Source organism: Drosophila eugracilis, unplaced genomic scaffold, assembly GCF_018153835.1.
Source record: "Drosophila eugracilis isolate 14026-0451.02 unplaced genomic scaffold, ASM1815383v1 contig_47, whole genome shotgun sequence".
NCBI lineage: Eukaryota > Metazoa > Arthropoda > Insecta > Diptera > Drosophilidae > Drosophila > Drosophila eugracilis.
Window position 1 is genome coordinate 134,123 of NW_024573338.1, and position 10,229 is coordinate 144,351.

The 10,229-nt window shown below is 37.1% G+C and overlaps 3 protein-coding genes across 3 annotated transcripts; 1 reads left to right on the plus strand and 2 right to left on the minus strand.

The window, feature by feature from the left end:
* Nucleotides 1-183: 183 nt before the first annotated feature.
* LOC108108374 lies at nucleotides 184-875 on the minus strand. The gene is made up of 2 exons (XM_017216422.2): nucleotides 765-875; nucleotides 184-708 (listed from the first exon to the last, which is right to left on the minus strand). Exons 1-2 carry the CDS (start codon nucleotides 873-875, stop codon nucleotides 184-186), a joined length of 636 nt encoding a protein of 211 aa, XP_017071911.2.
* A 1,087-nt stretch (nucleotides 876-1,962) lies between these two features.
* On the minus strand, nucleotides 1,963-2,668 carry LOC108108359. Its single transcript, XM_017216401.1, has 3 exons — nucleotides 2,549-2,668; nucleotides 2,373-2,486; nucleotides 1,963-2,261 (listed from the first exon to the last, which is right to left on the minus strand). The coding sequence occupies exons 1-3, from the start codon at nucleotides 2,631-2,633 to the stop codon at nucleotides 1,963-1,965; spliced, it is 498 nt and encodes a 165-aa protein (XP_017071890.1). The 5' UTR covers nucleotides 2,634-2,668.
* Nucleotides 2,669-8,718: 6,050 nt separating this feature from the next.
* LOC108108370 lies at nucleotides 8,719-9,439 on the plus strand. The gene is made up of 2 exons (XM_017216418.2): nucleotides 8,719-8,811; nucleotides 8,877-9,439. Exons 1-2 carry the CDS (start codon nucleotides 8,721-8,723, stop codon nucleotides 9,302-9,304), a joined length of 519 nt encoding a protein of 172 aa, XP_017071907.1. The 5' UTR covers nucleotides 8,719-8,720; the 3' UTR covers nucleotides 9,305-9,439.
* Nucleotides 9,440-10,229: the final 790 nt, after the last annotated feature.

Sequence of the window (10,229 nt, forward strand, 5' to 3'; positions counted from 1 at the left end):
CTCAAAAAAGGTTTGAACACACCCAGTAGTACTTAACAATATATTTTTTTTATATTTAATGCTTATATATCCCCGTATAGACTTTAATTTATAAGAAAAAGTTCTTAATTTGACCAGAAACACATCATATTTATTAGATTAAGGAATAATATTTCATAAATTGTCAAATATTGCTGATAAAATCTAAACACATTGAATAGAATTTCTTAGATTTCTGCACTCCAGTTCCTTGTCAACAATATACACCGAGGAGGTAACTTGAATGGCAAAAACTTTGGCTATCTCTCCGATTTCCTCGACGATTTCCGCAAAAAACTTGTACGTTCCATTCTGGACTCCATCCGTTTGTATATTTCCTGCCACATCAGAGTCTATCATCGAATAGTTTCCAACACGAATGGGACATATAATGATGTCGTTCAGTTTGATGTTTTTCTTAAACATATATTGCAACACCGGATTCGTGTTATATTCGCTGAGAAAACCACAAAAGTTAATCCTTCGCAATTCGAATAATTGCACAAAGGAACTTCCTCCTTCCGGTTTCACGCGCACCTTTATGTTCATAATGAGATGATTGCTGCCCAGCTCATGGACCATCTGGACATAGAGATCAAAGTGGGATCTATCATCGTGTATGTATATCTTAGCCTTCATATAGTTGGACTCGCCGAAGACATGGATATGCTTGATAATAGCCACAGCTTTCTGGGAAGTTGTCAATATAATTAGTTTGTGAAATCTTTTTTTAATCTTTTACTAACCTTTGGACTTGTGTTATATTCCGTGATATATGATTCTCCTTGCCCTACCACCTCGATGGCCAGTCGAAGCAAAGCTAAAGCCAAAACTAAACCGAACTGGCTGACTCTCATTTCGCAATAGACTTTGAATCCTTCCCCATAACTCGTTCACAGCATGACTAACCAATAATATTTTTTTTAGCATTTATTTAATGTTTATTAATTTGTCTAATTGTTATCTTTATATGAGATCGGTTCGGGTGGTTTAATCCCAGTATACCTGAGCTAAGGCACGTGTTTAGCCTAACATTTGCCATTGTTTGGCCTTTAATTTTGGGGTTTCTGTTTATAAATTTGAAATATTATTTATACAATTTAAACTTCATATTTATATGCATATAAAAGTGAGTAACTTAAACTAAGCTATAACATATAAACCAAACAAAATTGTTGCTACTTAGAATGCTGTTAACTTTTCAACTAGATTCTAGAATATCTTACACCATTTTTGTTAACCAAAGTCCCGAATTTAGACTGACCTAAGTCCAATGTGTAGTTCTCCTGATATACTTGGTATGTCACCACCTAGTCAACGACTCAATTAGCTAACCGTCGGATATGTGCTCCCATCAGGGCTTGTTCATTAGAGCCCATCAGCAGCAGGAAGCTTCAAAGTGTTGAAAAGCCAATTAGCTTTGAGCGCCGGAAGGAAGCCATAGGAGCTGTGCGTGTAAATGGGGGCTAACAGAGCGTTGGAAAGTTTAAAGTCTTTGTGAATGGAGCTGGGAAAAACCGCATTCACCTGAAAGTTTAACCACCCACCTGTCATCCACCCACTCTTTCCCTCTCTCTCAGAGTTTTCCCCACTCCATAGCTGCGTAATTTTCTGCGTCATTTAATTAAGCCGATTCATGGCGCCCTTCGAGGGTGGTGAGCCATTGGTCCGGCTAAGCCAACGTAGTCTGGCCCACACACACACACACACGCCCACCCAAGCCCACATATGCCGCCCTGGTAATTAACTCAGCCGTTCATGTCGATTATTTATAATATTTTCCCCTAATTATTTATTCATAACTGCTAATAGTGTTTGTCGGGCTTAAGTGCCAACAGCTTACGCGCTATTAATTGGCATCGCTCGATGCCCAGTTGCAAAACATTGATACAATGTCTTGGCATTAGTCTAGAAATCATTAAAGCCCCATCTTAGTGGGTCCTTCTAAGCCCTCGAACTTGGCTTCTTGACACGTGTATCCGCCAGAAAGCAGGACACCACCTGATTATCATTATCGGAGTCCAGGAGACGCACCTCTAGGCGAGTGGGAACCTCTGGTTGGTTGGTAGTCACTGGCAGGAGCAGTTGATAGGTCACATCCTCGCCAGCATCTAGGGGACAGTAGGCACCATGAAGGAGATTGCTGCAAACATTGCCACGTGAAGCCTCCAGGTCATAGGGTATAGTCACTCCCAAAGAGGTCAAACGCACTTCCGCCGACAACTTTTGCATCGTATTGCGAGCTATTGGAAGAAGGAAAAGATATTGGGTTAATATCAGGATAAAAATGGGATAAAGAAGTTCATCCTTGTGGGATTTTTGATCTTCTAAAAGATCGTTTTAAGGTTACTTACTTGCAACAAACTGTATGTCGATCTTGGCCTCACTTCCCTTCCACAAATCGCAGGGCAATTCATCGCACTCATCGATTTGCACCATCAGAGGTTGAGGATAACTGGTGTCGGCACCTTTAGTATAAATTATAACCAATTAGTTAATGATTTAAAATATTTCCTGAAGTCAAACTTACATTGTCTAATAGGCGTGTTGGCTGCGATAAAAGTCCACATCAGGGAAAGCACAAGGAACAGGGAGAACTTCTTGAAGTTGGACATTTTCCTGGAGTTTTTTTTTTTAATAGCTTGTATTAACTTTGAAAGAACAATAGAATTTGGTTTCCAGACTCACTAATCGCTGGGTATTTATACCCAAAATGGTTCGATTAGTACTACTGCACTTGTCCAATAATCTAATCGATTTTTTGGGCTTTGGACGTTTGCACTAAAATTACGTTTGCTTTTGTTGACTTCGTAGCGATTATTACGTCTTAATCGCACTTAGATGGATCCTCAGAACATTTCCAGTTTGGAATTAAATGGTAATCATTATTAGTTCGATTAGAAAAATGCTCGCAAAAACGTGAGCATATTTTGGGGTACAAAACTGGTGAAATATTGTACTCAAAATATTCCCGAAAATCTTTATGGCTAAGATTTGTATCAATACTTGGGAAAGCCTTGAGCATATTTCGGGTTATCAATATAGTAGATTAACATATTCTAATGAATTGTTTTGACTTGTTAAGATAGTAAAGCTGGTTAATCACCCATGAGCAATCTATATAGCAGATCTGGTTCCCCAAACACCTCTGTGACTCATATAGTTTAATAAACCATAATTAGCAGTCATAATAGCAAAGCCACGTACACCTGAACCTAGCAAGTGCAGAGAAGTCCGTCAGTTTCGACCCAGATAAACTGGTCAATAAGAACGCACACCTGTTGAGTTCTTAACTCTTTCGGGTACATTTGTACGCAGTTCATTAAAATTAGCAATTGGAGATTAGCAATGATTTAGTAGAACAAACCCTGGCAACCGAGATAACTGACTAGATTGCGACATTATCCTCGCCTTGCATACTTTCAGGCCATTTGGCTAAAGCAACCCTCCGCCGATCGACATTAACATCAATTTATATGCATAGCCAATTTGTAGGAAGTTTTACACAATTTCTTACAGCCACTTGACTTGTCGAGAGGAGAGGAGAGCGAAAACAGCAGCAGCCGTCAAGGGTTGCCCAAATTTCATCAATATTTCCTGATTTTGTTTCGCAAATTCAACTGTTTTATATGCAAATTAGCTAAGCGATTTCGACCCCTGCCATAAATTGATTTTAAAATGTTTACGTTCTGAGTAAATGAGTAAATGATTGAAGGGATTTCGGTGTTTTAAGGGAGGGGGAAGAGACTTGAGCATTCAATTGGCCGAAACATTTATTTAATTTTACATTTTTTATAATTAATTTGCGCGGTAATTAAGTTTTAATGGGATTTTAGTGGAATTTTCTACAGGGTAAAGCTTAAAATATTTACTAGTTTTATCAAAAAGTTTCTGTACTTTTCGTAATAACATATTTCCACATTTTGCAATCATTTCACAGCAATCTACCTTCAAGGCAAACTCATTCACAGTTCCAGGGAAACCACTAGGCATTTTCCTTGGAATTCCATCTTGTACTTGGTATCCATCAATGCCAAAGGTAAAGCCTAACTCTAAAATTATGTAACTCCCAAGGCTTCTAGTTAACATTTTAATTATATGAAGGCAGGTAGAAATTGAGAGCGACGAGTGCCACATATTTATGCAAATTAAGCAAAACTTCTTTTCGCTAGAAAGTGGGCACATTTCTTAGCTAGCGTTGCCAGGTGAGAGGAAGAAGGTACAAAGGCCAAAGGACATGGTCCTAAAATGCCAACACTTCAGGGGGTTAAAATTACTCAACAGCCGAACTTGTTGCAACGCATGTTCCTTCTGATTTCGACAAAAAAAAAAAACATGAATTTCGCATTCACTTAATTACAGTGCCCAAAAGCAGAGCAGTTCTGTTCCAAGGCAGGTTCCTGGGCAATTAATTAGCATCCCTGGTTGGGCCCATGACATGCTGGAAAAATTTAATAAAAAACATTTTTGCATGACGGCATATGCAAATTGCTATTGCCAAATGAGACTCCAGTGTGCCGGCTATATCAAAGGGTGCAGCAAGGCGAGAAATATACGAACCCTCCCCGTAACGCCAAATTTCCAGGTGAAAAGTGCGGAAAATTTGTCTCAAGGGCAGTTGGTCACCTGGCTGGTTGACCACAAGCAATCATATACTCGTATTTTGTTCCTTGTTAAAATGGAAACAGCTCAATGAACTGGGATAGTTATCCCTTTTTTGTTAAAGGAATTGTTTTGACCACTGCTGATAGTTTGTATGATTTTCGGATAGGTTTTCCTTTTAATTTTATTCAAAAATGACTTTAAATTAAATATTTAAGCATTAAAAGTTGGAAATTTATCATTATATAGCAGAATATAGAATAAGTAAATAGACAGCATTGTTTTTTGACCTCTTTGTCAGCACCTGTTGAGGGGCAAAAGGACAAGGGTTCATGGGCAATTGGGCATTTGGGCGTGCCCTTTCGAAAATTCCTTTATTAATTGACAGCACACGGCAGCTCGAAAAATGTAATGAAAAATTAACAACACGAAAATCAAATTGCCGCCTAATTGAGACACAATGGACGCGCCAGTTTGTCAGTTTTGTCGTTCGGCATTGAATTACGTGCAAACAAATATCAAATTGAAATAGAACAGACATCTGGCTGGATGGTGGGTTGGGGATTGTCAGGGCGAAAGGCCACAGGATTGGCGTGACAAATTGTTTGGCTTTGGCGCTGGCATTTAATGTCTGACTTGATTTGACAAATTAATTGAGTTAGCTTTGCCAGAGGGGCGGGTTACTGATACAGGCAAGTCTTTCTATTCAAATAGAAAGCTCTGTAAGACCCACCTCAAAAAGTGTTGCCTACTTTTCTGTCCCCCCAAAAAATAATCAATAATCAAAGTCTTAGTTCCCCCGCCACACATTATTGATTCCTCGTATCGTATATAAAAAAGGCACATCAAAGATAAGCTAAACATCCGTAAAATACATTTGGGAATATGCAAAAAAGAAAGAACACCCAAAAGTGCAAACGGAAGCCGAGCCAAGTGGAAATGTTTTGCCTGCGAAAGTATTTGAGTATCAGATTTTCCGGCCAAGATAATTGCATTAGATGACACTGGAAATAGAAATCCCCGGAATCAATGTATTAGGTCTCCGGCTGATGCTAATCAAATATTGCGGTTCCCTAAGATCCATTTCGGGGATTCTTTTTTTGTCGTGCAGGATTTTCCATTGCTTTGACATATTAAATAATGTCACAACAATTACATGTGAGGAGCGACGACAGTTCCTGAACCAAAAAAAAAATGGGAAAATATAGAGAGGGGGTTGGTGGCAAGTTCAAAAGCATTTCGAGAAAATCTCATGCTGCGTTGCGGCTGTCCACATGGCAAGTCACCACCAACCATCCGAAATGTTGCAAAATATTCGCGAGGGTGGCGAGGAAAGTATGTTGCAAAATTTGAACAGTCATCATGAAAATATATACTTTTCACATTTGGAACATTTGTAAGCCTGTTTACTGTTTTTAAGGGTAAATATCAGAATAAAGTTTTTTACAATATTCGCTCTATTTTTTTTGGTTTTTAGTTCATAAAACAGTCAAAACAAGGCGGACAGTCAAAATAAAGACAGTTTTGTGCAGCTAACGAACCCAACTAACGACCTATTTGACTGTCCGCCTGAAATTGGAAAAACAATTTTTGGCCTATTTTTGCATTTTTTGTAAGGCGTACCATCGTCTTTTTTTCCAAAAATGGCTAAAAATTTAATTTTCCATTTTTGGATGCACATCGAATAAAAGTTAAAATAGATTGAATTTGGAGCTCAGGGAGGTATAACATTCCATATTTGGACCATTTTAAGGCTTACTAGGAGGAAAATACTGTTTTTTTTTAACTAGAAAAATCATAATAAATTTTTTTTAAATTTTCGTTATATTTTTTTGGGTTTTTAGCCCATAAAATTCTCAAAACAAGTCATACAGCTAAAATAAAGACAGTTTTGTGCAGCTAACGAACCCAACTAACGACCCATTTGACTGTCCGCCTGAAATTGGAAAAACAATTTTTGGCCTATTTTTGCATTTTTTGTAAGGGGTACCATCGTCTTTTTTTCCAAAAATGGCCAAAAATTAAATTTTCGATTTTTGGATGCACATCGAATAAAAGTTAAAATAGATTGAATTTGGAGCTCAGGGAGGTATAACATCCCATATTTGGACCATTTTAAGGCTTACTAGGAGGAAAATACTGATTTTTTTAAACTAGAAAAATCAGAATAAAGTCTTTTACAATATTCGTTATATTTTTTTGGGTTTTTAGCCCATAAAATTCTCAAAACAAGTCATACAGCTAAAATAAAGACAGTTTTGTGCAGCTAACGAACCCAACTATCGGCCTATTTGACTGTCAACCCGAAATTGGAAAAATAATTTTTGAGCAATTTTTGGATATTTTATAAGGGGTACCATCGTCTTTTTTTCCAAAAATGGCCAAAAATTAAATTTCATATTTTTGGATGCACATCAAATAAAAGTTAAAATAGATTGAATTTGGAGTTCAGGGAGGTATAACATTCCAAATTTGGACCATTTTCAGGCTTACTAGGAGGGAAATACTGATTTTTTTAAACTGGAAAAATAAGAAAACAATTTTTTAGAGAATTCGCTATATTTTTTTTGGTTTTTACTCCATAAAATAGTCAAATCAAGTCATACAGCTGAAGTAAAGACAGTTTTCTGCAGCTAACGAACCCCATTAACGACCTATTTGACTGTCAACCCGAAATTGGAAAAATAATTTTTGAGCAATTTTTGCATTTTTTGTCTTCGTCTTTTTTTCCAAAAATGGCTAAAAATTTAATTTTCCATTTTTGGGTGCACATCGATTAAAAGTTAAAATAGATTAAATTTGAAGCGCAGGGAGGTATAACATTCCACATTTGGACCATTTTAGGGCTTACTAGGAGGAAAATACTAATTTTTTTAATTAGAAAAATCGGAATACAATTTTTTACTATATTCGATATATTTTTTTTGGGTTTTTAGCCCATAAAACTGTCAAAACAAGTTATACAGCTAAAAATAAAGACAGTTTTTGCAGCTAACGAACGCAACTGTCGACCTATTTGATTGTCCGCCTGAAATTGAAAAAACAATTTTTGGCCTATTTTTGCATTTTTTATAAGGGGTACCATCGTCTTTTTTTCCAAAAATTAAAACTTTGATTTTTGGATGCACATCGATTAAAAGTTAAAATAGATTGAATTTGGAGCTCAGGTAGGTATAACATTCCGTATTTGGACCATTTTTGGCTTTGTTCTGATCAAAATATTGAGTTTTTGGGCATAGAAAACTCTAATAAACAAAATACAAATCTATACAATATATCAAAGCCATTAAATATCAAAGAAAAAAAAGAAACAGTATTTGAAAGAGAATTTAATTTGTTTTAAAGTTCCAAACATAGAAATTATATTTAAACACCAAAATCACAGAAACCTTCGATTGCCCCTCGCTTTTCTTACCTTTGGCAAATTCGCCAAACGTTGAGTGCTGGATGGGGTGGGGTTTTTTGGCGGGGGAATTATATATTTTCCAGCTTACTCCCCGTCCGTTTCCTTTATACTCGCACATTTTCCTGCCCCGCAAAAGTTCCATTGTCAGTGGCTTTGGCCGAGGGACAAATGTCTGTGGGTTTTTCCATTGCCATCAGAGGCTTAGTGGCCTGCCGGCAGAGTGCTCTGGGATTTATTTTGGCACTGCCTTTGTCACCGGGTCCCATGAACTTGGCGATGAAGTGATAAAATTCTACTGCCCGATTTCATAATTTTTCTATATGTCTCTAATGATGTGAATTGATGTAAAGATTTGTATTGGGAAATTCTTTATTTAAGTAAAGTGATAAGGAGTATTTGGTTTAATAGATATTTTTATAACTATTAAGATTAAGGGTAGTTTGGTTTGAAATTAATATCTTATTAACCTTGATAAATACCATTTTGAGTATGAGATCTGAAAAAGTTTTGTAGCAGCAACCTTTCAATCCCAGGAAAATCCAAAGACTGCTATTCGATTGCCAGTTAACCATTTATTTCCGAAGTTATGAGATTAGATAGGCCAAATCCAATCGTATTAGCCGAAAAATCACTCGGATCTGGCTATAAAAACGATGAGGGCACCGTTGGCCGAAAGCAATTCGAATCGAGAAACATGCAAGTCAAGGCGTTGATTCTGATCTCCCTGGGATTATTGTCGCTGGTTGGAGCCCAGCAGGAGTATCCGGCAACGGAAGTAAAGAAATGTAATTATAAATACTAATCTAAACTATAGTTCCTAACTAGGTAACCAATTAAAACTTGATTTTAGGCTCTGGAAACAAACCCTTTCCGCTGGAAGTGCGTGTTCATAACTGTGTAACTCCGCCGTGCCAGATTGTCAAGGGATCTGTACAGAAATTCGAGATTGACTTTGCTGTGGATAAGTACATCACCAAGCTGACGACCCTGGTAAAGGCCACCACCCTTGGAATTATCACAGTGCCTTATGAACTGCCAGAGGATGTGGCTGCCGTTTGCCCGAATCTGCAGTACGGAGCCTATTGCCCACTCTATGCCACTGAGGATGTCTCCTATCTGTTCACCTTTCCCATCGGTGAATATCCCGAGATCGGTGTGAAGATCGAGATCTATCTGGTGGATCAGGATAATGAGATTGCCACGTGCTTCGTGTGCGACATCAAGGTCGTTAAGGGCAATGGCGGCAATACGGTCTACGAACTGGACTATCTAAACTAAAGTTTGTGACCGAAATTCTTCATCAATTGGCTTAAATTTTCTGTGATATACCATACGTTTTTTATTCCAAAACAAAAATCCATCGCTGAGCTCACCAACGATGTCTCATGAATATTTAATAAAATTTTAAAAGCATTACCCCGGAATTTCTATATGAGGGTGGTTTTTCCCAAGTACATCTTATGCATTTTCTCATGGGTTTGGCTTAAGTGAGAGGAAAACTTAAAAAAGAAACATTGTTGTCTGGCATTCATTTTTACGACTCGTATTACAATGCATTCTATTGGCCATCGTCGCTATCTGCACACGCAGCCATTAAGGTTTATATTCGAGTGGTCGAAAAGCTATAATCGAATCAAATAATAATTCGCAAATCTCAAGTCTGATTAGTTTAACACACCTGGTCAGGCCGGTTGCGAAGAAGAAGAAGAGAAATGTACTGGGCTATCAATGGCTTTTTTCCTGAGCCCCTACAACTCAGCGGTATCAGATTTATTTTCAAAGTAGGTGGCACTGTAAGAAATTGGGGATAGCTTTGGAAAGATCCATTAACTGAATGGTTAGAAATAGCTAAATCTTAGGATTAGTTCTGATGAAAATTAAAGAACTGTTAAAGAAAGAACTAAAATAAGTTTTAAACATATTCCTTACTTAATAAAATTCACCAATTAAGTAGAAAAAGAACGTTTATTTATTAATATATTTGTTATGCAAGCGTATTTTTAATCATGATACTTAACTTTCAGAAAATGTTTAAAATTAGTTACCAATTTTCTTCTTTCAGATGTAAAACAGATTATGAGCATCAGGAAAAAACAAATAAATCAAAAGAATAAACGATAAGTTCCTCTGACAACATGATTATGATTTTGTCAAATTCACATTCATAAACTATTTTAACATTGTACTTCCCAGAAATTCCCAT

Coding starts and splice junctions, on each gene's coding strand:
- LOC108108359 (XM_017216401.1), bottom strand. CDS start 2,633: ATGTCCAACTTCAAGAAGTTCTCCCTGTTCCTTGTGCTTTCCCTGATG. Junction 2,487..2,548: donor CAACACGCCTATTAGACAAT/GTAAGTTTGACT, acceptor TTTATACTAAAG/GTGCCGACACCAGTTATCCT. Junction 2,262..2,372: donor CGACATACAGTTTGTTGCAA/GTAAGTAACCTT, acceptor TTCTTCCAATAG/CTCGCAATACGATGCAAAAG.
- LOC108108374 (XM_017216422.2), bottom strand. CDS start 875: ATGAGAGTCAGCCAGTTCGGTTTAGTTTTGGCTTTAGCTTTGCTTCGA. Junction 709..764: donor AATATAACACAAGTCCAAAG/GTTAGTAAAAGA, acceptor ACAACTTCCCAG/AAAGCTGTGGCTATTATCAA.
- LOC108108370 (XM_017216418.2), top strand. CDS start 8,721: ATGCAAGTCAAGGCGTTGATTCTGATCTCCCTGGGATTATTGTCGCTG. Junction 8,812..8,876: donor GGCAACGGAAGTAAAGAAAT/GTAATTATAAAT, acceptor ACTTGATTTTAG/GCTCTGGAAACAAACCCTTT.